The sequence below is a fragment of the Equus caballus genome, chromosome 1 (assembly GCF_041296265.1).
Source record: "Equus caballus isolate H_3958 breed thoroughbred chromosome 1, TB-T2T, whole genome shotgun sequence".
Lineage (NCBI taxonomy): Eukaryota > Metazoa > Chordata > Mammalia > Perissodactyla > Equidae > Equus > Equus caballus.
This window is the reverse complement of record NC_091684.1, coordinates 85,914,040-85,941,332: the sequence shown is the minus strand read 5'-3', so window position 1 is coordinate 85,941,332 and position 27,293 is coordinate 85,914,040. Positions and strand designations below refer to the sequence as shown.

The 27,293-nt window shown below is 38.2% G+C and overlaps 1 protein-coding gene across 1 annotated transcript in view; it reads left to right on the top strand.

Annotated features, from left to right (window-relative positions):
• The window catches only part of RYR2 (ryanodine receptor 2), a 682,530-nt gene that overhangs the window by 282,703 nt on the left and 372,534 nt on the right, over positions 1-27,293 (top strand). The window contains exons 7-10 of the mRNA XM_070228795.1: positions 1,137-1,215; positions 4,263-4,375; positions 11,625-11,724; positions 12,409-12,505. Coding sequence (XP_070084896.1) covers positions 1,137-1,215; positions 4,263-4,375; positions 11,625-11,724; positions 12,409-12,505 — 389 coding nt within the window. The remainder of the gene's footprint in view (positions 1-1,136; positions 1,216-4,262; positions 4,376-11,624; positions 11,725-12,408; positions 12,506-27,293) is intronic.

The window sequence follows — 27,293 nt, the reverse complement described above, 5'->3', positions numbered from 1 at the left end:
CATAGTTTAGATCTAAAGTCTATAAACCTAAGGGACCACTGTGGGCTGCCTGTCTCAAGATCAGACTCATACTCTCGTACTGGCTAAGAATACGTTTGGGGACACTTGAAGCATCTTTTTTTATAACCTTAAGGGAGCCAGTGCTTTATAGTCCAGAGAGAATCAGTCTCTGTGTCAGTCTGACCATGGCAGTGACTTCCACCGAATGTGCCAGCACATCTGTCCCTGTTGGTTCGTCTCCTGCCTCCTCACACTCACAGACACCCACTGAGCTGGATGGACCTTATTCCATAGTAGGAACTTTCTAAGCTTTGCATTAGTGGTCCAGTGATTCTGGGAGGTCTGGGCTTGCCTGATCCCCAGAATTGTCTCTGAGTGCCCCTTGATTGCAACAAGATTGGTGTAGATGGTAGTGTATCCTGAGCTCATCCACATTCATCTTTGTGTCCTCATTCTTATAACACTTAACAAGACTTTTGAGGATGGGGTGGGGGTAAGGGAATTGGCCCCCCAAATTATCCTAAACTGTATGTCCAAGAATATACGGTTAGGAGAACTTAAGAACGGGGAAAAGAAGTAAGGAGATGATGATGTTGCAAGAGTTTGATTACTCTTGGGGAAACATGCCTATGTGTATACACATGATAAAACCTCACTTCACTGAGGTGGCATGCTGCACACCACAATCAATTCTGGGTGAATTGGAGAGAGTTAAAATTCTTTAAATGAAAACAAAAAAAGACAAAATTGAATAGTTTTCAAATTTCTGTTTGGGAGAAAGATTTCTAACTGTCAGATCAGGTTGTACTTTTGCTTATGATCATGAATATCACATGAAGTGAGAGATGTATAAACACATCCCTGGTTCCTCATCTTCTTTTACTGACAGAACACATTTCCCTAGTTTTTTATGAAGGAAAAAGGACCGCATTTCTTTTAGAACATTGCTCCTAATGAATGCTGTGCGAGTGCTGTTCCCCCTCACAGTGGAAAACCTGGGCTTTGCACAGAAGCATCCAGATTTGAAGGAAAGGACTGATATAGCAGAAATAGACTGATACCAAACTGTGTGTCCGCATTAGACTCTGATAGGACTGTAAATGTTTAGTGACAGCTCCTGCTTCTGTGTCTTTTAGTATCTGTGCTGCCTGTCCACCTCCCGGTCTTCAACTGATAAACTGGCCTTCGATGTTGGCTTGCAAGAGGACACAACAGGTGAGCTCCTTGCTGTGCGCTGAAGCTGTGTTCAGAGAGAGCATGGCTGGGACTGGATTGGGAGAAGACCTGAGACGTACTCCAACATACGTTAGATGAATGTTCTCACAGATGCAGTCAGGAAAAAACAAATGGCTTTCTAAGGAAAGTTTTTAGTAGAAGGAGGAAGTGTACATTGCTTCTATAGCTTGGTCATTTCCACATGATTAGCTGAATGTTCAAACTAAACTTCAAACCTTATTCTTCTGAGGGATTTGGATAGAAAAACAATACTTACTATGTGCTTTACTGGCTGTTAACAATATTAATGTACACTGATTAGTTTCTGAAGTATTACTGTGTATCTCTTTTATCCTTTATCTTTCATCTTAAAAATATTTTCAAGTCTGGGGCCAGCCTCGTGGTGCAGCAGTTAAGTTCACACATTCCGCTTCAGCAACCCGGGGTTCGCTGGTTCAGATCCTGGGCTCAGACCTACACACCACTTATCAAGCCATGCTGTGGCAGGTTTCCCACATATACAGTAGAGAAAGATGGGCATGGATGTTAGCTCAGAGCCAGTCTTCCTCAGCAAAAAGAGGAGGATTGGCAGCAGATGTTAGCTCAGGGCTAGTCTTCAACAAAAAAATTTTTTTTTTAAGTCTAAAAGTGTAATATACTCACTGTCAACATTCAGACAGAAAGGTAGAAACTGAAAGTCTCCTTCATTTCTCTGTCCACAGGGCATTGTGCTACATATCCATCCAAATAGACGTGTATTTACCTATTTTTGAAACAAAAAAAATATATATATAACACATTTATCGTTTTGGAGAATCAAAATAGGAGAATACAGGCTTCTTTGTGGTATTGTTCTCAGGGCTCTGAGGACTTCACACTTTAAATACCTCTGTACTAGTTGTTTTATCTTTTACAATGAGCACGCATGACTGTGGAGATTAAAATAAATAAAAGACCAAGTAGAAAAAAAGAATGTTAAGTTATCCTTTCAGGGGTGGGATCGAGCTATCCCCTCACACTCCCTCTCCTTTCTAAAATACCTTCTCATGTTCTAAATTCGCAAACAATAAATGGATAAAAATAAAGCTGTATTTACCAAGCTAATTAACTTTTTAATAGACCAGGATATCACCTTGTACAATAAATTCCAGGACTTCTGATTTTTATTTCATTGTATATAGGCTCAGTCATTCCTCGGTATTTTTGCTCGTTTTTTTTAGTTTTCTCATTGTAATTAACTTATTTCAGCATACAATGACATGAAAAAGAAAGTCTTCAGTTCTCTCTCTCAAAGAAATCAAAGACTTGCATGATCTTTAACTTGTTTTCCTACATTGAGGTGATTATGTAACGGTCAAAACAAGCAAACAGGACAGCCCCCCTCCCTACCCGCTGAGCCCGCATGCTGCCCTGTTTTCCCGGTAGCTTTCTACTTCTTCTGAATTGCCGACTTCTTTATTATATTTATCATTTGTTGTATGCCTGCTTTGATCAGAATTAAACTCACAAGGCAGATAATTTTTTCTTCTTTGTTTATTGCCGTATCCCCAGCTACTAAAGCAATGAGAGACAAACAGTGGGTGCATTATAAATGTTTGAGCAAATGAATGAAAAACTCACTACAACTCTAAAAATGTGAATTGAGTGAATAAAGATAAGGACTTCTGCAAGGTGACATTCAAGTAAAACCGTGGTTTGTGTAAGAAAGCAGCTTTAGGGCACAGATTACATATTGGCTATCAACATGCTTAGGAAATATTTTTTGCTGATTCATTTACTCTTTATGGAAAATGAATTTTTATCGAGTGCCTACAAAGTTCTAGTAGGAGATGGGGAAACTCCAGTGAACGAAATGTACAAAATCCCTGCCATTATGGAACTTACATTCTGGCATTGGGAAATTAGTAAAGAAGAAAAAAATAAATGTTATAGATAAAGAATAAAGCTGGGCAAAGAGGAGAATGATAATTATTAAATAACAGATATCACTAAAACTATTCTCATTTTTGGATAGAACTTACATTTAGATTTTAACAGGAACTATGAGGAGATTGAAGAATTGTATGCTTACGTTTATATCTTAGGTAATGGGACTCAAGAATGAAGAATGGCTATGTGGTTCATGAGGTTTATCCTTGAATTATTCTAGAAGAAATTATTTGATTTAATGTATACTCAGAAATTTTTATAATTTATCCTCCTATAGTAGATTAGCAGAAACTATTACATCTTAAAGTAACTAAACAAGGCATAGGATCGTAGAATTTTAAGTGACAACACTTGCATCTGTTTTGAATGAGCATCCCAAAAAAGGTACAGAGTTGATGCAACTGTCACATCACCAAACTCCAAATCCTTTTGCAAATCAAGTGGCAGAAGACAAGATGTTATTACAGAGAGCAATGTGAACAGTGTAATAACCTGTGATTGTGTAGAGAATGAGGTCAGATCAGCAAGACTGGTGAATTGGCCTTATGTTAGCATAAATAAATATCCTTTTTAAGCAGTTCTTAGTGGGAAAGAAAGACACCAACCTTCCCATATTGTCACAACCAGTTTCTATGAGAAGAATCTTTGTATTTCAGTATGTCTTCTCCTAAGCTAATATTTGGCCGAATTCTTTTTTTTTTTTTTTTTAAAGATTTTATTTTTTCCTTTTTCTCCCCAAAGCCCCCTGGTACATAGTTGTATATTCTTCGTTGTGGGTCCTTCTAGTTGTGGCATGTGGGACGCTGCCTCAGTGTGGTTTGATGAGCAGTGCCATGTCCGCGCCCAGGATTCGAACCAACGAAACACTGGGCCGCCTGCAGCAGAGCGCGCGAACTTAACCACTCGTTGGCCGAATTCTTTTGATTTTCATGGTCTAAGAGATCAATTTGCATTAAATTTCAAATTTCTGAAAGTTGTATCAGTAGGACGGTTTCATTTTAAGGAGATTGATTTTGAAGACTTTTTTCACTTCTCTCTTTGATTTTGGAGTGGCTGGCAAAGAAAATCAGTTTTAAACTGAGGCACATCTGATGTTTCCCTTTTCAATCATCCTGCAGGTGAGGCTTGTTGGTGGACTATACATCCTGCCTCCAAGCAGCGATCAGAAGGAGAAAAAGTGCGAGTTGGAGATGACCTCATCTTAGTTAGTGTGTCCTCTGAAAGGTACTTGGTAAGTTCGGAAAGGAGCATCGTGTACTTGGTGATAGGATAAATGACAGGTCAATAAAACTCTCTCTTTAAAGTGTAGATTGCAAATTATCTGGGAAAATTGCTAAGAAACAAGCCCATGTCTCTACTTGATGAGTTATAAATAACCGTAAGTAGGGGAATCATGTGACATGTGTGGAAGCGTGGCTTACCAGGTTCATTTAGACAGGCACCTAGTGCCCTTGATGTGTACGTTCATGATATTGACAGTGCCTGTTCTTGGATTATTAACAGCGTGTAAATGCAGTGTAATCAGGCATTCAAAATTCCACGGACTTAATTTGTACCCAGTGAGGAGGCTGTATTAATGAGGTTGTGATGACCCATTTTGATATTTATGAAAGCAAATTATTATATGAGAAACACTTGCCATGTTAAGAAAGGAGAAATAGACAAAATAAAAACCGGTTTAAGTCTCTCGTTGACATTGCATTGTTTTGAAGGGTAGGGGTTGGAAATGAAAGAATGAAGAAAGTTTGGATTTAATCATTGAAGGTATTTCTTATTTTTGTGATGAGGCCAATATATTTTTAACTTATTTAGTAGATTGTATTTGTGCTAAAGAATAATCATATACACAAGGTCACAGAAGATTGGAATCAATGGAAGTGAAGGATGCCAGTGCAAAATATTAGTTTTATTTTCAGGTTGAAAAAGTAATTAAACAAATATAAAATGGGGTATTATAAACTTTACATGAATATCCACATAAAAAAATCCCAGACATCATGATGGAAACAAAAATCAGAAATAGGGCACTGTTGCAGTTAAGCACACACTGGTTTATAGAAAGTATGTTTGCGCTGCCATAAATAAAATATTATTTGTGTGTAATTGATTTAGGATTAAGTAAGTAGTTGGTACCCATTTGCTCTATGAACATGGAAATAGGATGGATTTGGGAATGTTGCAAGTCAGTTTTTGCTTGGCAACGTGTTCCAATTGTGAAACATTTCTAGGAAGAACAGTTTTGTTTTACTTGCTTTGTGGAAAGAGGCAGTGATGGAGACAGAGAGATGGTGAATCCGTGCCTCATGTAACTGACAGGAGCTATTAAATTAAATGGAGCATCTCACGTTGCATAGCTGTAGGGAGGCCTGGAGCATTTCTCTCCTTTTTGGTCTCTTAACCAAAGTAGGCACCATGTACATTTCTAGGACAAGTGTCAGCTTGTAAGCATTTATTAAGCCCTTGCTGTGTGCATATGCTGTATATGTTAAAGAACTGTTTTTTGATCAGGAGATAAACATTTTGAATTGTAGTTTTACTTGGAAACCAACAGCAGCAGTAAAAATAATTCAGGCATGCTTTTCAATATATAAATTCTACACATATCTTATTTTGATTTTGGCATAACTATGCATGTTTTTGATTTTGGCATAACTATGCATGTTTTTGTTGTACAACTTGTACTTTCCACTGCATTGCAGAGTTTATTTGACAGGATGGCATCATTATGCACTGAAGGAGTAGAAAATCGGAATCTTACAGAGGCCAGTGCTTCTGGCATCAATTCTGTCATTTAATTCCCTGAATTCTGGCTTCCTCACTTGCAAAATGGTGATAATTATACTCAGCACCAAGGTGATGAAGCAATGAGATAATGAATTTGAATGTGCTCTGAATTAAAAAGCACCATACGAATAATAGCAATAATCATAATGCATGAGGATCACCTTCTAATGCCTTTGGAAATAAATAAACCTCATAATTAATGAAATTCACAAGTAATTTTCAAGCTGCATTTTAGCTAATTTATTTATGTTCCTTATCCGGTAACATTTTATATAGAGCTACAAACAGTGGCCAACCAGATTGGTAAAATTTAACTTTCATATAGCAATGAACTCAGTGCATTCAGTGTTCATGTCTTTGGACCCAGCTATAGTAGAAACAACAAGACCAAGGGCACATTGCACATTGCTTCTGCCCTCAAAGCATTAGGGGAAAAAAACAAACCAAACACAAATAGAACTGTATGAGAGTATTATAAGACAGTAAAGAAGTAAGTAAGTGTGGTAGTTTAGGTTAGAGATGATAAGGAAAGTTCCTATGGGTGCAAGGATGGTTAATTATCTCACATTTGTACTGTACTTGATGAGTAGTGAGTATAAAGAGTATTATGTTGATGGATTCAAGGATCTATGTGGTGCTTAGTGAGAAGTATCTTCTCTAGAGAAAGTGAAATGGCAGGAAGTCAGGTAGTAAAAGCACTTTGGAATAGACAGTGGGACCTGGAATAATCTGCATACTGAACCCTGAATCAATAAAAATGGGCTGTATATATATTTGTTTATGAGTATAGAGCCTGGTAAGTATGAGCCAGGGCCAGTCACATAACCTCTTAAAACCCGTAGTTTCTTCGTCTGCAGTATGGGATAATAAAGAGCCTGGCTCACAGGGATGTTAAGAGGATTAAATGCTTTAATCCAAACAATACTCTTAGCTGTATGAATAGCACATATAAAATTGCTTAGTAAGTTGCTATCATTATTTTGGTAGGAGATTTGTGCCTATTAAAAATGATTCAGGAAACTGCAGATAGTTAACCAGAAGAAGAGAAAGTTGGGAAGGGAGGAGTAAAGTGAATATTATAACCGATTTAAATAAAGGTCCATCATGTGAAAACAAGGTTCATATTCTGAGAAGATGTTGATGAGGTTAAAAATAAATAAGTTAAGAAATTTAGCTGGAAACACATTAGTTAAAACTAGCTACTAAAAATAAACATTTCCAGTCATTGATTTTGTATCTTTTCAGTCATTAGTGTCTTTGACCTTGGACCTGTTTTTCCTTCACTAACAGTGATGGTTAAGCTAAGGTTAAACTATCTAATTGTGCATTTGCTGCTCTAATGAGCTTTACAACTATTGAGGGGTAGATCGATTGAAGCTGATTTAAGGGACACATTTTCCCCGTCCTCTGCAGAGGTGCCTCATGGACAGAAGAGGGCGCTGTGCCAGATACCTGGATGGAGCCCAAGCTCCACCTAGGATTGCCCCGCCCTCCTCTGTTTTGTCTGTTGAACCTCTGCACCTGATTTCATAGGAATAAAGGATCTTAGTTCTCGAAATGGTTGTAAACCACTCCTTCATAATGTCTTTTCTCATCTTGCTGTTTCATGTTCTAATATGAAATGACGTCTTAATCCTTTTTTCAGGAATATCGAAGAGGAAAAAATTCCTTTGCCCCTATTGGAACTACTTATTTTTTTCTTTTAAAGAAGGCTTTAGCAAAGCAGCTTAAATATAAGAGAAATATATAACTTAAAATAGAGAAAACATAGTCAAAGAGGTATTACTATCAATCGATTTCAAACTAAACAAAATAAAGAATACAAAACAATTTTTACTTGTGTTAAAAAGATATAAAATCACCCCATCGTGCACAGAAGTTTTCAATCCATGGACCAGAAACATTGATTTTTGACCATTTTTTCTTAATTAGCTCACCTACAGAAATGGCTGGTTTTTTAAGATTCGTGAAAACGTTGCCAAACAACCTGCTGAAAGTAGTTTAGGAAAAGCAGAACCCCACAATCTAGAGAGTGATGAAAAATGTTTAAAAGAAAGCTGTTCTAGGGTTCATAAATATTGACTCTACCTCTCTCCTACCCATCTGTGAATTTCTGATAAGAAGTGCAAGGTGTTTTAATTGCTTAAGTTGCTCAAACTACCTCGATTTGCATAAAATATTGATGACTAAAAAGCCAGCAATCATAAATATTTTCAAGCTATTTACTGTATCAACCAATGTATTTTTGATTTATCTTGAGCCTTTGTTTCTCCCTGTGGCTCAGCTGATGGAATCGTAGAATATTACATGTGGAACGAGCATCTATTCTGTGCCCTTCTTTTTTTCCCTGAAGAACAAGAAAGAAGCCTGAGGGGTGATAGGTCTTGTTTACTTGTGTTCCCTGTCACAAATTATCTGGATAATAATTTATCCAGAGTGTTGCATCACTAGGGCCCAAGTGCCTGACACTTAATACGAGAGAAACAAATGAGTGAATAAATACATCAGGTAAGGGTTGAATTCAGACATTCTTCAAAATTTTTATGCCATGGACCCTTTTGGCAGTCTGATAAAGCTTATTGACTTCTTGTCATCATAATGTTTTAAAATGAAGGAAATACACACACAAGATTACAAGGGAAGCTAAAAGTTTCAAAGTGGAGGGATTGCATGATATCCTCTCTATTTCTGAGATGTTGTGCGTCTATCCTATAATGTCGTGTTACTCAAAACATGGTTCTTGGGCCAGCGGCCTTGGTTGCCTCCACCCCACCTCCTGAATTCAAATCTGCTTTTTTTGACAAGATCCTCGGATGATTTGTGCGTGTAAAAGAAGTTGAGAGTCCCTAATGTAAGGCTGACGGTGATGCGAGGGAGCAGCTAGATGCCCAAAGCCGCTGCACTGCTGGTGGGTTGGTGCCACCGCATGCTTGTGAAAATTCTAGTGTTACAGATTTGTGCCTAAGGCCAATTTTGCTTTCAACCTCTGACAACATCTGTTTTTCCTTTAAAGATAATTCCTCTTAGTTTGAGTAATTGCAACTGTTACTGCATTCTGAGTATTTAACACCTCAGGCCTGACTTGATGTTGTTCCTACTCAGATTTCCCTTTGCTGTTTAAGCAGCAAAATTAAATAGAGGCATCCAAAATAGTTATGCCTAGAAAATATTTTCTTTAGAAGAGAGGACATTTTTTAGATAACTTTATATGGTATGATAAGATCTTAAGGACATTTTTGGGACTTTCTCCAACACACTGATTCTCATGTGTTTTGGTTTTCTCAAATTTGTTATTTATCTTTAGGCTTAGATATGATTTGAAAATTGCATTTGAAGCCTCCTCCCCCCATTATGTTTTCGCTGCATTTGTTCCCTGTTGTCTGGAGTATTAAGGTCCTTGACCTGGTGCTCGCCTCATCTGTAGGCCTCTCACTCTATTTCTAAGTATGTGCTCTAAGCCCCAAAGACAGACCTCTCTGCTGTCTTTATGCTCCTGTATCTCTGCCGCTTTGGGTACATTCTTCTCTTTTCCATACCATTCCCCTTATCAGAGGCTCTTCAAGGCCATGGGTCCCACTCACTTCCCACAAGGTTTCTGGTGTACTAAAAATGAAAATCTCCAGACTGGTTTACACAAATGTCTGTATGTTTTAAATATTTACATTTAGCCTGTTAACTTTATTAATATGCATACCCAATCCAAAGTGTATACAAACTTATTTGCCGAGAGCATCTCTAAGTATATAAATGTGAGGCCCAGGCCAGATGACCCTACTGGCTCCTCAAAGCCCTCATCCCACGTGAAATCCCATGTCTCCTGTGGAGATGCCCCCTGTCCTTAGGGCCCAGTACAATGAACTTGGTTCCAGTTAGGCTGGCTAATATGTTCTCTTTTTCAATCCCTATTGCAGTTTGATTGAAATTCACCTACATTTGTTAAATAGTGATTTGTAGCATTTTGTGTATATATTTTACCTTCTCTAATGGATTATAAGAGGTAGGGAATTAATACTCTGTTAATATTTAACACAGTTGCTTTATACATAGTATATTTAATGAACCATAATGAGTTAACAAATGATGATAATCGATTTATTATAATATAGCATGAACTTTCACTTGAATTCAAAAGTAAAAATATAAGCATTGGCATTTCGAATCGTTTTCTCATGGTTTGGTAAAATCTGTATGGTTTTATGGAGTTTTCTGTGTGTGTGTGCTGTTATTTTGGCTCAGGTCATTGAAGTAGGAATATTTATGAAATAATGCAAATTCTCTTTAGGTTTATACCACTTCGATTTTCAAGGTTCGCTTGGCTTCTGCATGTATTTATTGAAAACACCGCTAGATGCGAGGGACACGGTTGTGAACCTGTGTCAGATAGCTTACAAGAGGGAGAAAGAAAAATACACTGAACAATTACGTTGTGTGAGGATTGCTATGAAGTAAATGTATTTTTTCATTTGTGGAAGCAGATAGCATATGATTTATTTGTAAATAAATACTTTTAACATATTGGGGAAGAAATTAATCGATAAAGGAATCTCAGATGAGAGTTTGTGAGACCGCCAGCCTGAGGTGAAGCAGTGGTTATGAAAAGGCAGACAGCTGGTTGAGATGAGGAGAGGGGTACAAGCAAGTTATTGCTAAATCTGATGCAGCAACTGGTAAACTTTTAGTCTTATTGACTGGAAAAATTATTGATAAGATAACTACATATATGTCAAGGTCAAAAATTTGTTTGGTTTTGTTTTTAAGAGACAGATAGTGAAATACTTATCTTTTGCTGGTGCCTTGAGAATCATATATTTAGGTAAAAGAGACTTTTAAGGTGTCTAAAGGCCTGTCCAGGGAGTACACCAGGGTGACTGCTTCGTGCTGTGATTGTTCTTTGTTTAACTAGGAGGTTGGATTTCTGGGAGAGTTCTAGTACAATGAAAGTCTTTAAAGGCTTGGACTGTCATCAGCTTTGGAAAAAGTGTTGCAGAAACATTACAGGAACATTGGTGATGTTTACTGCGATGACTCCAAGAAAACAGGTGGTCGTTCTAGGTTGTGTTTGAAATTCTGGAGGCAGCCAAGTAGTGACTAGTAAAATAACCAAGGAATTTGGGCTGTACTCATCATTTTGTTTTTCTTATCATTTGAGAGCTCTATATTATGGCTCTCAAAGATATGAAATATTTTAATACAGTTTATTGGCCTGGTCTTAGATAGCTATTAGGAAATACCGCCATCTAATGGCTATTATATCAAATTGCAGATAAAAGTTCCTAAAGGACCCAGTAGATCTCACCTACTTCATTGTCCAAAAACTGTCACAGTGTGATATGTAGAAAGCTTAATTATAATTTTAATGGTAAGTGCCCACTATCTGTACAATTTTGCCCATCAATAAGGCTTAAAACAAAATAGTCTATTTTAACAAATAAATTTATTTTAGTATATTCCTTTGTGTGTTTTCTGATTAGTAGCTTGTTAGTAACTCTTAGAATGAAGCTGAAAAATACCTCAAGTCAAACAGAAACTCTAATTTTGTTTCTGCTAGTCCCTTCATTTTTCAGTGACAGGATTAAAATAGATGTTCTCTATGGACATTTGCAAATCTGCAGTGTTAAGTTTTCATTGCCAGAAGCGCTTCTGTATTAAGACTTACCGAGAGCCTGAAGCGAAGCCTCCTTTTGCCTCCAATGCAGCACTTGTCCTATGGCAACGGCAGCCTACACGTGGACGCCGCCTTCCAGCAGACTCTCTGGAGTGTGGCCCCAATCAGCTCGGGAAGCGAAGCAGCCCAAGGTAAAAACTCCACTTCGATTAGAGGGGCCATCCTTGATGCAGAGTTGACAGTCATCTTTGGGATTGTGATAACGAGCTGATGGTTAATTAGAGTTTTTTGTGTCAAACTATTCTATGATGCGGATATATGGTATTTAAGAATCTCAGTTAAATTGCTATGTAAAAGTGAAGTTTGTGTTAAGATTTACCTTTCCTTATTTTTACGCTATGGTCAGTTTTAGTTTATTTGCGTGTTTTATGTGCTGGCTTTCTAGGGTTATTTTCTCCAATGTTTTGGCCTCAGGGTCTTGCTCAATTAGGCTAATGTCAAGATTCCTCATCTTCTTGGGTGAATGACTTAGAGCTGGATCACAATAGTGTTCATGCATCAGGGTTTCCCTAGAAATATCTGCATTTGTTCTGATTAATCTCACTTATGTAGGTTCAAATCTGAGCCTATCCATGCTTGTATGTTTAATGGAGGATCTTATGGGGTTGAGGTTGTGTTTTCTAGTGGGAATTCTGCTAACTGTGGGACTCAGGAACCCAGGGCTCAGAGGTAACAGGCAGCTGGCACTGTGCATCGCTGTGATTTTGGTCAGGTCCTTAAGCCTTGCTAGAGTTCTGTTTCTCTAAGAAAATAGAAGATTGGACCAGATGGTCTGACCGTGGCAGTTCAAATGTGACTGGTTTCAATTCCTACAGGGTATCTGATTGGCGGTGACGTCCTCAGGCTGCTGCATGGACACATGGACGAATGCCTCACTGTCCCTTCCGGAGAACACGGTGAAGAGCAGCGGAGGTTGGTACTAGAGCCCAGGGCCCAGAGCCTTGCATTGTCTTGCCTTGATAGAATTTTCTAAATGAAGGATATGTCTTTCAATAAACTGAATTTATTGGCTTTCACAAAAAAAAGAAAAAAAGGATATGTCTTTCAAACCATTAGCATATAGAAAGCAGGCACCTGATAGTCACCTGTCCACTGACGTGATCCATTCGTTAGCTTCTGTAGGAGTTTTTCTCATGTTTTTATTACCTGTCAATAGAAGTGCTGAAAAATTTGTGTAATTAAAACATGGTAAGAAGCATTGAATAAACTGAGTGGAAGGAGTGAACACATTAAACTAAACTACTTAAAACTTCATTAGATGTTCGTTAGTTTTGATAATTCTCTTTCTGGAATGTTTATTCTCAAATTCAGTTTCAAAGTCAGAGTTCTGAAATTGCACAAAAGTTTAGCACCTTTTTCTATTACCTTTCAATTACTGACATAGATAATAAAATTGGCCACTTTCCCTAATAGTTTGTGTGATTATAATACCTCTCTCATGTTAATATCACTTGGCATTGGGCCAAGATTGAAGTAGTCTGGATTACTAAGGAAAATGCACAAATAATACAAAAGCATAAAAATATTTAGGATCTGAATGCTCTGCTTTGCCTCATGAATTAGTGTATGAATATAGTAAATTGAATCCATAAATAAGAGACTACTGTGAGAGAAGGCATTGTCTAGGAGGCCAGCCCTTGGTGCAGTGGTTGAGTTTGGTATGCTCCACTTCAGTGGCCCGGGTTCGCAGGTTCAGATCCCAGGCTTGGACCTACTCCACTCATCAGCTATGCTTTGGCAGCAACCCACATATAAAGGGGAGGAAGATTGGCACAGGTGTTAGCTCAGGGCTAATCTTTCTCAGCAAAAGAAAAAAAAGAAGAAGAAAAAACAGAAGGCATTGTCTGGATGATTTATTATATGTTTTAAGTCTTTTAGTGGACATTTCTCTTAATACTAACATATACACTTAGGTAGCTACTATTTAATAAATATTTATTTTTGTTATTTAAAGAAAGATATAGGAAACATTTAGAAAGTTCATAACCATTAAACTAGCTGTTTAACCTTGGGAAAAGTCGCTCTGAGACCTTGGTACTAGTCTTACCTCTCTCACCAGGCTAGATGTGGCTTGTGAGGAAGAGTGAAATGCAGAGCCTGGAAAAATTTCCTAAACTGCTTTTAGTAGGTTAGGAAGAAGACGTTGATGGTGTTGATAGAGTTTGTGTTAAAGATGAGGGGGAATTCAAAACGCCGTTGATTTGAGGAATTAACTTTAAACAGAAGAATAAACATAAGACTGCAAAGGATGGCAGTGCATTCTGGGAAAAGCAATTATTCTGGAATGATGAGGGGCAGGAGGGGAGAAAAGGTGGAAACTAGACCAGAGAGGGTAGTTTGGTCAGCTTTCAGAGGGTCCTTAGTGCCATTCCTGTAGGCTGGCTTTCACGCTGAGGTAGTTAGAAGGAGTGGGGGTGAAATGGTCAGATCTCTTTTAAAAGAATAGCTCTGCTGGGCAAGAGGAGCTTAGATCGGAGGTGGAGAGAGTCTGAATCAGGGAAACCAACTAGGAGAAGGCTGTTGTAGTCATTCATGTGGGAGAAAATGAGCAACCTAACCTGGAGAGTGGCCATCAGAATGGAGAGGACCATCTGGACCAGGGACATTTTAGGTCAGATTGTCTAGTTTAGGGATAACCTAGATGTGGACTGTGAGAGAATGTGTGAAATCAAGTTTAATTTCTTGTTTCTGACTTGAGCAAAGAGTGTTGGTGCTAAGGATTGTAGGAGATGGTTATATTTGGTACAAAGGACTGAGTTAAATTTTGGACACTGGTGGGTACAGAGGGTCTATGAGATGTCAAGCAGGAAATTAGAGTTTTTTAGTCTCTAACTTAGACAAAGCTTGGGTGGGATATGAATCACAAGTGTCCAGGGGATAGTTGAAGGAATGGGAATCCTAGATAGAGAGGGAGGCATTGTGATTAGGCGGATGTGTTTATCAATTTGGGCATTGCTTTAAAAAGGCTGCAAAGCCTTGGGATGGACTAACCAGAGAGGATGCTGCGGATGGAATCCTAGAGAACGCCGATATTTAGGATATGGACAGGTGAAGAAGTTAGCTCGAGAGTCAGAATGATAGGCACGTGGAGAACCAGGGAAGTTAGTCCTGGAAGCCAAAGGAAGTTTGGGGTGTAGATGTGTTCCGTGCTGTGATGTACTCACATAGACTTAGGAGTAAATAGAGGCCATGTCGTAGTCTTTTGGGTCTTCAGTCTCTGACTTGTCCAATGGAACGCTTAGACCAAGTGATTCTTAGAGCCCTTCTACTCTTTTCTACAGATGCTGTAGAGATTTGTAGTTAAGGGAATGGGCTCCAGAGCTACGCAGACCTGGGGCTGGGCCTCGGCTCTGCCGCTTACTGGTTGTGTGACTTGTGTAGGTGACTCAATTTCTTTAAATGGTGTTTTTCTCCACTTTACAATGCAGCTTAAATATTAGCTGCTGCTTCACGGGATTGTTGTGAAGATTCAATAAGAAAGTGAGTGTAACATACTTGATGCATATCAAGAGATCAACCAATTTTTTACTATTGCTATTGTTGTTGTTATAATCATTATTGTTTAGGCAGAAGAGCAGCATTTAGTCAGCTATGGGGAAACTTGGGGACCCTAGGTGTGTGGATGAAGTGTGGTAGAGTAGACTATGGAGGAGGAGAGGCTAAACTCCATGAAAGAAAATCCTCTGTTCTTTTGAGTTGAATGGAGTGGTGTGTGGTGAGGAAGGACTCCCCAGTTTTGCTAAGGTTTAAAAGCCAGAAATGGATGACCAGAGTTTTTGTTTTAATAGTTGGACATTTTCATTTTCAAATGAGAATATTTGGTGTCAGACGATCCTAGATTTCCTAGGTAAGCTCACTGTCAGTGACTATAGTTTTCCATTTCTTCAGGGCGTTAGAGAATCTGTAAGGTAAAGAGGTGTTTATTGAATGCGGCACTTATGGAGAGGATTTCCTGCTAATTCTTTAGATAGCTGGTTATTATTGCAGGGAAAACTAGGGGAAATTTCAAAGATGTTTTAATATTGTTCTGGACCCACTCTCCCATTGCATGCATGTTGAAGTCCGCCCACCTCCAATATTGTTCTTGATTTAATGTTGATAACCTCTGTGTCAAATTAATTTCAATATGTATTCAGATCAACATATCAGCTCTTTCTAGGTAGTGATGTCAGTAAGAAAACAGCCGTTTGTGCCCTTTGTACGTCGTGTTTACATGAGTGAAATTAGATTAAAATGGATGTCAGATCATGACTTGAGGGAGAAAATGAATCAGAAATAGGCAGCAGGAGCCTAAAGGACGTTGCTTGAGAAAGAAGAGTTATATTTGTCTTGATTACACAGTGAGATTGAGCAATTATTTGCATATAATGATAAAAATAATTCCTTACATTTCACATACATAGAGCACTTTATTATTTCAAATCTTGCTAATATCAGTGTGGAGAAATTTCTTTATCTCCCTCTGTTCTCCTCCTAAGTCATGTAAGTGCCTTAGGCGACTGGGGAAAGGCACAGGCAGCGTTTCTTTAATTGATATGAATCTGTATTGGGGGAGGAACACATAAGGATAACCTAAAAAATAGATTTTGATTTAATTTAAAAAAGCAAGTAGAAATAATTTGACCTTTGGACAGTGATTTGAAAGCTGGAGAAGTTCCAGGGAAATAGGTAAAAATTTCTTGTACCTCATAGCTCTTTGCTGTAATTATGATCTGGCTACACTCCTCAATGGTATCCTGTCACTGAAGTTAAATACTTAAAGTCAAATCAGGTTTCTTATAAGAAGAAGTGGGAATGATTGAGGAGATGGCTGGAAGTGACATTTACTTCTAAGTAATTCAGGAACATGTTGGTCATAAGCGCTGTGTTCCTAAATGGGTTTGTCCATCTGCCTGTACCGCCTTTCACTGAAAGTTATTGAATATATATATAACTGTAATTTTAGTGATTGAAATTGCAGTTCAACGATAGATTCTATAACTCTAGATACCGATGGAGTTATCTTTAACTCCCTCTTCATATTTAGATTTGTAGGTGTATGTGGTTATCTGTACATTCTCATGAGAGTATTAATAAAACTCTTAGAATGAAGAGCATATCGTGTCCCTTTCATTTAAGTAGAATTGAATTGGAGAATGGAGAGTGAGGTCTACCAAAATTAAACTAAATATCTATTTCCCCCCATACTTCCTGCTCCTGTTGCTTTTATGGATTGATTTCTGACATGCTCGTGAAAGACAGCATCAATATTGTTTTATTCTAAATTTCTTGAGATTTTTTAAGGAAGACATATGGCTCTAAAATTACTGGTATACAGCTGGTCTAAACAACAATAAAAGTAGTAAAAATATAATATATAGAAGTTGTAAGCACTTGGGTGAAAGGGAGAGATGCATTATTGAGCATTAACTGTAGAATTGTTCTGTCTTAGTTCTGACTCAAACTCTCGGAATAGTGTGATAGAATAAATTAAGGAGAAACAGGTTCTGGTACTTGGCAAGGGATTTGTCAGATGCAACACAGTGTTTTAATTATTGCTTTAAAAAAATAAGCTTTCATCTCGAGGCTGGAAATTTGACTACCAATTTTTAATTCAAGCATGAAATATTTTATGTGGGGAGTATTTTCTGTTCTAAATTCTGTCTCTGGGTTGCTTCTTCTTATTTCTGTCCATTTTTATGTGAATGTAAATAAAATATCAACAAAGGCATTTCCTTTATATGTACACACACTTCTGGATTAAATGTGCACTATCTGCATTAAGTATGCCATACGTTTAAGTTAACAAATTTTAAAATGGATAAATTAGGGGACTATTATTTGGAATTATTTTTTAGGATCGCTGATTTAGAAACCAGTATTAGGGGAACATTTTTTGAAAAGCATTACTTTTGTAGTAGAACAGATTTTGCCACATAGCTCATAAGTAGTTGTATTCATTCAATAAAAATTTGTGGAATGGCTATCATGTTCTGGGTGCGGGGTTTATAGTGGTTTATACAAAGATAGAAAGTCTCTTTTCTTAAGGAGTTTACATTCTAGTGGGGATATTTGACAATAGAAACATAAATGTGCTTATTTATAAATGTGCACACATACCTATGCGCGCATAGATAAAATAACACTAGATGGTGATCAGGAGTATGGAGAAAAATAAAGCGAAGAAGGGAATGGAGAGTGTTCATGTTTGTGTGTGTTAGAGAGAGAGACCGGAAGAGAGGGCTTGTTCTGCTTCCATCTTATCAGGCATTACTCTTGGCGTGTACCTGCTCTGTCTTGTTACTTTGAAAGGCAGGACAATTAAGTCATTGTTTCTGACAATATCTGGAAATAAATGTTACATTTGCCTTCCAGAATGCGACTCAGCAGGCAGAAGCCATGCCGTATATATGCGGGACAATATATTTGCCTCCATGCCCCTTTTAATATGATGACGATTTAATGAGCTTTAGTTGTAAATAACTGATCAGACATGACATGAGTTTCAACTAATGAATTAAACGTCCCTCATTCTGGCTTAGAAGGAGATGCATGGTTTGTGTCTGTGTACACGATTGGGTGACTCATATCCTTGCAGGGTTTGTATGCCCTCAGTCACCCTCTAGGAGGAAGCCTATGAAGCTGCTCTGTTGTGCTCCAAATGGTCAAGGATGAAGTTGTCCCATGCTGGCTTTTCTTCCTTCTCTTCCCCTCTATGTCCTTTGTATACCTTTGCAGCATGAGTCGGGAATAGGATGGATTTGCTAAACAGTTTGGATCGAGGAACAAGTACATACAGGAGAACTATTTTCTCTGCTTTGCCTCTTCTCCCTTGAGAGGGCTTTACTCTTTCGCCCAAACTTAAACTCGCTGCTGATTGCAGAGAACACAGTGGCCTTGCTTCAGCCTGCGTCATTTAGCAGCCTGCCTTGACCTAGGCCACACTCTCAAGGTATGACTGGGCTAGGATGCACTGTTTTCAAAAATACAGCCATTGAAGGGAGAGGATTAAAAATATTTACAGGAATCGGAGCCATTGGATTTCAGTAAAAATGAAAAAACAATGGAGGTGTGTGAGTCACTTAAAGTGAGTGAATTGAAAAAGAGATGATAGATTAAAAATCAACGTTAACAAAAAAAGAGACCTCTAGTTATTTTCTCAGTGAAAATTTAAGACCATTCTTACTTGTCCACGTTTTCTTTATTAATCTGGATGCTTGCAATATCTTTCAGAAAAAAAAGAAAGAAAAGCTTCCTCTTCTTTTTAATTTCCAAATGCCTTTGTGGTTGTATCATATTCTGCATGAAGAGAAAAGTGAAAGTAACATGTATTTTGTTGTTTTCTGCTCTCGTCCTATTTACGATTCTTTGAATATTGATTTGGAGTGTAAAGATATTGTTTTTGATCCATGATGATTCATTTACATTTTATACAGATGTGTCAGCTCAAAACATACCTGTTTCCCCTTTTGCAGCAACTTGAATGGTAATTTTGTCGCAGACCCACCCCTCAGTAAATAGGTGATGCCTCTTTAAATGCTGTTTAGGCGTGTGCTTGACCTCTCTGTTCCTGTGAAGAGCTCCCGACAGCTTGCTCTAGCACCCACCTGACGGCCCAGCTGCTCAGCCCAACCCTCCCATAGGCGCTTACAGAGAAGACTGTTGGAGAAGCAGAAATTCTACTGTGAAAGTGTGTAAACTAAAACACTTTGAATTTCACTCTGCAATAACCTTTTAATCCTGGTGGGTCTGCTTTTCAGTTGCTTCCACTCAATTGCTTTAATGCTTATGGAGGAACTTGTGTATTCTAGGCATTTTGGTGTGTGCTGGGTTTGAAAAATGAATGCGAGCCAGCCCCTGTCTTGAAGGAACTCACACTCTGTTAAAACCTCAGCAACGTTATGATCAGGAGGAAGTGAATGTTGATCTGGGAGAGGCCAGTCACAATCTTTTTAAGAATTGGATTGTAGAAAACACATCTTACCATTCCCCCCTTCGCCGTCTGGAGTCTGGTGCTACATTAACACAGCTGAATGTAATCTGGTTGAGGCCATGTTGGTGGAAGGACTGTCTTTAACTGCCCCGCACAAATGGCACTTCCCACATCCCACCATGTGTTATCTTCATTGGTGAGCGTGTTTACGTCTTCTGTTCAGTTTTCAGCCGGGGCTGTGTCATTTATTCTTGTGTATCTTTTACATAGTGATGTGTATATTGGAATCTGCACACAAATGTTCGTTATTTTGTATTCGTGAAGGAAATAAATGGAGAAAATAAAAGTCACACATTTCGTTCTAGGTTGTTTCAGGAGAACAATGGGATGCCTGCATTGAGAACCACTCTGGCTAACTCCGAAGGGTTTGAGGTCCCCCATTTGTATTAGTTTGGTGACTCCTGAATGATTGTTATCTGCTTGCAATTCAAGGATAGGAAGAAAGCCGTCTTACTAAGTCAGCATACCAACCTGAGGGAGCAGAAAACTGTTTTGAGGCCCATGAGTCCCAAAACAGTTGGCTAAGAGCATTGTCTGTTGGAGGCGCCTGACTTCAAGTCACTCGACAGGGAAGCGTTCCTATTCCCATAGCAGGAATCTGAACCTTGAACATAGTGATTTTCTTTGAAATTGGGGGTGGGGATGTGGATATTTTTGACAATCTGATGTATGTTATTGATTTTTCTTAGACAATTCCCATGCTTGGCAACATGCAAAATTCTGCCTGTGGGGTAATTTTTGTGACCTTAATTTATGTTTTCGCCCAGTATTTTCCGTGTTATTCCACCTTCAAGCGGTTATCAGTCCCTGTGCTTTCTCACCTCAGGGGAGGTCTGAGACTTGGCAGAAAACTCAGGGTTTCTACAAGGCACTGCCCATCCTGACTTTTATTCCTGAAAGACTAGGTCCAAGGAGGTTGTTATGCTTTTTGTCTTGGACAGACGGGAGAGAGAGAGTGCCTCTGACAGAAAAGAAGAAAAGGAATTTTCTTCAGACTTAAAAGACTTTCATGGGGCTGGCCCCACGGCCGAGTGGTTAAGTTTGCGTGCTCCGCTGTAGGCAGCCCAGTGTTTTGTTGGTTCGAATCCTGGGCATGGATATGGCACCACTCATTGAGCCACACTGGGGCAGCGTCCCACATGCCACAACTAGAAGGACCCACAACTAAGAATATACGACTATGTACCGGGGGACTTTGGGGAGAAAAAGGAAAAAGATAAAATCTTTAAAAAAAAAAAAAAGACTTTCGCATGGAGCAAATGGACACCCATAGGAAAAAGAAATGAACCTCCACCTAACCCTTACACTTTATACAAAAACTAATTCAAATAATTGATCATGGACATAAATGTAAAGCACGAGGCTAGAAAACCTTTTGAAAAAAATCTTTGAGATCATGAAGTTTTAAAACTTGACTTCAAAAGCATGTCCATAAAAAGAAAACATTGATAAGCTGGACCTCATTAAAATGAGAAGCTTTTGTTCTGTAAAAGTCCATGTACAGAGGATGAAAAGACAAGATACAGACTGGCAGAAAGTATTTGCAAACCACATGTCCAACAAAGGAATAGTATCTAAAAATATGTCAAGAACTCTCAAAGCTCAACAGTAAAAAACAAACAATCTAATTAGAAAATGGACAAAAGGCACGAGCAGCTGTTTCACCAGGAGGACCTGCAGATTGCAGGTGAGCACATGTAAGGATGTTCAGCATCATTAGCCATTATGGAAATGTAAATTAAGACCGTGGGGAACTGTCACTACACTCTTATCAGAATGGCTAAAACAAAAGCAATGTGGATAACCAAGTGCTGGTGAGGATGCAGAGAAGCTAGATCACTCATAAACTGCTTGTAAAATGGTACAGCCACTCTGGAAAACATTTTGGCAGTTGCCTTAAAGACTAAACATGCACTACTGTATGACCTATCCATTGCACTCCTGGTGTATAAATGAAATCAAAGAAATGAAAACTGTGCTCACACAAACACCTATACACAGATATTTAGTGTAAAGCAGCTTTATTTGTAATAGCCAAAGACAGGAATCAGTGCAGGTGTCCTTCAACAAGTGAATGTTAAACAACCTGTAGGACAGCCATAGCATGGAATATTACTCAGCACTAAAAAGGAATGGCCTGTTGATACATACAACAACTTGGATCAATCTCCAAGAAGTTATGTTGTGTGAAAAATGTAAATCCTAGAAGGTTACATACTGTATGATTGTATTTTTATAACATTTTTGAAATGATAAAGTTTTAGAGATAGGGGACAGATTAGTGCTTGTCCAGGGTTAGGGAAGCAGGAGAGGGGTGTGAGAGGGAGGTAGGTGTGGTTGTAAAAGGGCAACGTGAGGGATCTTTGTGGTACAGGACCTTCCCAATGGTAGAGATCCAGGAAGTTACACAAATGGTAAAATAGTACAGAATTTAATACACACACACACACACACACACACGAAAGTAAGCAGAACCAGAGAAATCTAAGATCAAGAAGTTGTGTCAAAGTCAGTATCTTCATTGAAAAATTATTATACTGTAGTTTTCATAGTATCAAGGGAAACTAGACAGAATGTTCAAGGGATCTTTCTGTATTATTACCTACTATGTGTGTGAGTCTATAGTCACCTCAAATTTTTTTCAGGCATTCTCAGAGACTGAGAGGGAGCAGAGTAGCACATGAGTCTGGAGGAGAGTAAATAGAACTGAATGGTGGTTCTTGTATTGTCTTGGAAGTGGTAAAATGACTAATTAGATTGTATTTTCATAAGTTAAGAACACGTTGTAATCTTTTGAGTAATCACTGAAAATGTAGTAAAAACATGTAAACTTTAAGGAGAAACCAGAATACTACTAATAATAATGATAATAATAAAATACTTAATCCAAAAGAAAGCAGGAAAGTTTAGAAGGAGTAGGACAAATAGCAGAAGAATGAATTCTGAGGTGGCCCACAAGATCCCCGCCCCCTGCTGTACATGCTGTGTATAATCACCTCCCTTTTTGTGGTGTGGGACTGTGAATAGGGTGGACTTCACTCCCATGATTAGGTTACATTATATGACAAAGCTGAAAAGATTGAAAATGTAACTAAGGTTCCCAATCAGTTGACTTTGATTTAATCAAAATGGAGATTTTCCTGGGTGGGCCTGACCTAATCAGGTGAGCCTTTCATAAAAGAGACTGAGCCCTTCCTGAGGTCAGAGATTCAAAGTGTGAAAGAGATTCTCCTGCCAGCCTTGAAGAAGTAACCTGCTGTGTTGTGAGAGGGTCTGTGGAGGGGGCCATGTGGCAATCTGAGGGCAGCCTCTAGTTGCTAAAAGCAGTCCCCATCAGGCAGCTGGCAAGAAAATGGGGACATTGGTCATACAACTGTAAGGAACTGAACTCTACCGGTCACCAATGAGCTTAGCTGAAGACCTTGAGCTCCAGGCAAGAACACAGCCCCAACTAACATTTTGGTTTCAGCCTGTGGGACCCTGAGCAGAGAACACAGCTATGCTGTGCCCAGACTTCCAGCCTACAGCCTGTGGGGTAATAAATGGGTGGGAGGTGGACAGTAACAGGAAACTGAGAAATCCTGGATGATATCACCTCAGGAATGAGGATATATGGGAAAGAAAAAGACTGATCCTGTGTTGGAGGGATCAGCAAAGAGTACTGAGGAGCAACAGCCAGTGATGTCAGAGGAGCACGTGGAAAGAGTAGTCTAGAATCTCAGCGAGAGAAGATTTTCAGGGGAGGGAGTGATTAGCTGCGTCAAATGCAGTGCTCGCCTCAAATTCATCCATAGATGCACGTGCCTTTAAAACTCAGTGTCTTCATTCTTTTCTTTTCTCTCTCTCTTATGGCTTTGACCGTGACCTTCATGAGAATTACTGTCAAGTCCAATGTTTTTGCCACGTACTCATTCTCCTGAACCTCTGTCATAAATGTTCAGGTCCTTACTGGATATCGCTGCCTGAATTTCGTTTGGGGCTGCAATTCGAATGTTTCAACCTTGTGTAATTCTTCAGAGATGTTTTCCCTCTTAGAGTCCATAACTTGGTTGTGCATACCAGTCTACTGTGCTTAAAACTTTGCTTTTGCCTTCCTTTTTAATCAATAAACTAAAGCCTTGGCCTTTAAGTCCTATTGATTTTATAGCTGAGACTTCTTTCCTGTTGGACTTCCTTCACTTTTAAGTGTGCAGTTTTCCTGTTTACTATGGTTTGATGCCTTCGTTGCTCTCGGTTCCTATCCAGATGCCTTACCACGGGGTTGAAGGCTTTGTGTGATTCTCGTTCAGGAAAGCAGGTGAGGAATCTTCCTTCACTTTCTCTTTTCCTTGATCTCTTCACCCCCTTTGTCAGCCGTTCAGGGCTATTCTTGCACTTTAAACAGGGAGTACGATTTCAAAATTGTACGTGCTTTCTCACTCTCTCTGCCACGTTATCTGAAATACCCTTGCTCCTTTCCTTGCCTGTTGAATTCCTACTTGGCATCCAGAGTGAGCCCAAGTATCGTCTCCCTCATGAAACCTTTCCAGAGCTTTTCCCAATAATTATTCTCTTTACTCTGCCCCTCCCTCCCTCCCTTCCTCCCTTCCTTCCTTCTTTTCTGCCTTCCTTCCTCCCTCCCTCCCTTCCTTCTTTCCCTTTTATAGTAGTTTTACCACACTACCACATAGCCTATTTTTTGGTTTCGCTTTGTGTCTTACCACATCAAACTGTACATTCGTGAATGCTAGAAACTTGATCTCTTCTTTCTTCTAAAATCTATAACCAAGTGCCTTGAGTATGAAGGATAAGTAATTAGTGTTTTTTTCCCACTAAATATAATTGTGCTTCTAATTTGCTTTTATTTGTATAAAAGAATAGAAAGATAATAGTTCTTAATATTATTTAATTTTATAATATGTACACATACAAATTTTCATCCTTTCATCCTTCTTTTGTAAAGAGAAGCCCCAAAAGTTATTTGAGATAGCTTGGTATTATTTTGTCATTCTGGAGAAAGAAAAGCATAAAAGGGCTAAATTTTACAACCATTCTCTTCTTTTTCCTCCTAATATTTTCCTAATATATTTATGCCTAATAGATTAATATTTGTTGAGCTTGGGGCTATTTAATGATTTTTAAAGAAATTAATAGGACTAGGCCCAGTGGCCTAATGGTTAAGTTCAGTGTGCTCTGGTTCGGCGACCTGTGTTTGATTCCTGGGTGTGGACCTACACCACTTGTGTGTCAGTGGCCATGCTGTGGCAGCAGCTCACGTACAAAATAGAGGAAGATTGGCAACAGAGGTTGGCTCAGGGTGAATCTTCCTCAGGAAAAAAGAAGTTAGTAGACTTCATTTTTGGAGAAGTTTTAGGTTTACTTTGAAAAAATTGAGCAGAAAATGCAGATACTTCCCACATAGCCTTCACCCTCCTTCCCCTACAATTTCCCGATTATTAACACCTTGAGTTAGTATGATAGTGTGATACTTCTGTGACAATTGATGAGCCAATATGGACACATTAGTATTAATTGAAGACCATAGTTTTTTTTAGGTTCACTTTGAGTGTTGTATATTATATGGTTTTGATAAATGTATAATGATGTATATCCACCCTCATAGTATCATAAAGAGTGGTTTTGCTGCCCTAAAAATCCCCTGTACTCCACCTATTCAAGACTATCCTTTTTCCAGTGAATTACTTTTGCTCCTCTGTCCACGGTCGATTGACTGTATTTGTATGAGTCTGTTTCTGGGCTCTCTGTTCTCTTCCATTGATCTATTTGTTCTTTCACCAGCACCACAATGTCTTCACTACTGTAGCTTTGTAGTAAGTCCCGTAGTCGAGTAGTGTCAGTCCTCCAACTTTGTTCTCCTATAATATTGTGTTGGCTATTCTTGACCTTTTGCCTTTCTGTATAAAGTTTAGAATCACTTTGTCAATAACGGATTAACTTCCTGGGATATTGATTGGGATTGAGTTGAATATATGGATCAAGTTGGGAAGAACTGACATATTGACAGTATTGTCTTCCTGTCCATGTTTGTGGAATATCTCTTCATTTATTTAGATGTTCTTTGATTTCTTTCATCAGACTTTTGTGGTTTTTCCTCATGTAGATCTTGTACATATTTTCTTAGATATATGCCTGAGAATTTCTTTTCTTTCTTTTTGGTGGTACTATAAATGTGTTTTTAATTTCAAATTCCTGTTCATCACTGGTATATAAGTAAGCAATTGACTTTGTGTATTAGTCTTGTACCTTGTAACCTTCTTATAATTGCTTCTTAATTTCAGGAGTTTTTGTTGTGGTGGTGTTTGATTCTTTGGGACTTTCTACATAGTCAATCATGTTATTTGTGAACAAAGACAGTTTTATTTCTTCCTTCTCAACCTGCATACCTTGTATTTCCTTTTCTTGTGTTATTGCATTAGCTAGGACTTCTATTACAATGTTGAAAGGGGTCATCCTTGCCTTTTTCCTGATCTTAGGGGGAAAGTGTCTAATTTCTTGCCATGGTATATGATGTTAACTGTAGATAATCTTTAACAAATTGAGGAAGTTCCCCACTATTCCTAGTTTACTGAGTTTTTATCATGAATGGATGCCAGATTTTGTCAAATGCATTTTGTGTTTATTGATATGATCCTGTGGTTTTTCTTCCTTAGTCTGTTGCTGTGATGGATTTTATGAATGTTGAATGATATTTTAAATTAATGAATTTATATATACAAAAGGATAAAAGTAATAACTTCTGCTATATATTTATACTCAAACAGTACATTTCTTTTGATAAAAAAAATAGTGGTAGTTCATATGGATACCAATTATAACTTTTATAATCTATTTCATTAAGATTAAAAAAACATTTTTCAAAAGAGAATTTAATTCTGTGGCCCATAATTTATCCATTGAACATTAAATTTGGAAAAATGAAGAATTCTGATACTATTTTTTGTATCTTTGCAGTAACTAAAATTCATTGCTGTGGCTTTTTCCTTTTTTTTTTTTTTTGGCCCTACTGAATTCTGCATAAACATGTCATAAGCATTTTAATTGGTAGGGCAATCTTCAGAGGCTGGTAAACCACTCTTCTCTATTTTTAACTTGTATAATTGATTCATTATCAAAATTTGACGTGACTGATTAAATTTCCTCTTATTATTGTTGTTCCCACTTCTGTTGTTGAGCACTTGTCACACACTCTAGTCTCTCTCTGGACAAAAATGAAACCAGAATGTGTTCAAAAAAGAGAACTCTAAGAGCAGCATCTTTTATCCTCATTCCTTTAAAGTCGTTTGGTAAGTGTCAAAACAAAAAAAAAATAGAAAAAGCAAGTAAGTTCATTTGGAGGAAAAAAATGGTGTCTGTGGGACTGCAGTAATAATTGACTCCATAAGCAATTTAGTGTTAAAATAATATGCTAAGTTCTTTAGGGTTTCCTTATGTTGAAAAAACAAAAGTAGATTGAAAATGCTGTAATTGTTCTTTTTGTAATTCACATATATGACAGTTCTGTTGTTCATACTTCACTGATCAAACTGAAGAGTTTTGAGATGAGCCAGGAGCTCTGAAACACTGTGAATTTATCTGTAATTACCCTGGGAAGAAAAACAAGGAATTACTCACAATGTGGATATTGATTCCAGATTTAGAAACATCATTCAAGATAAATAAGTTAAATTTTCTCTCAGTTATTTATTGTGATATTTAATTTTCTGTGTCAACTTCTCTGGGCCACAGCAT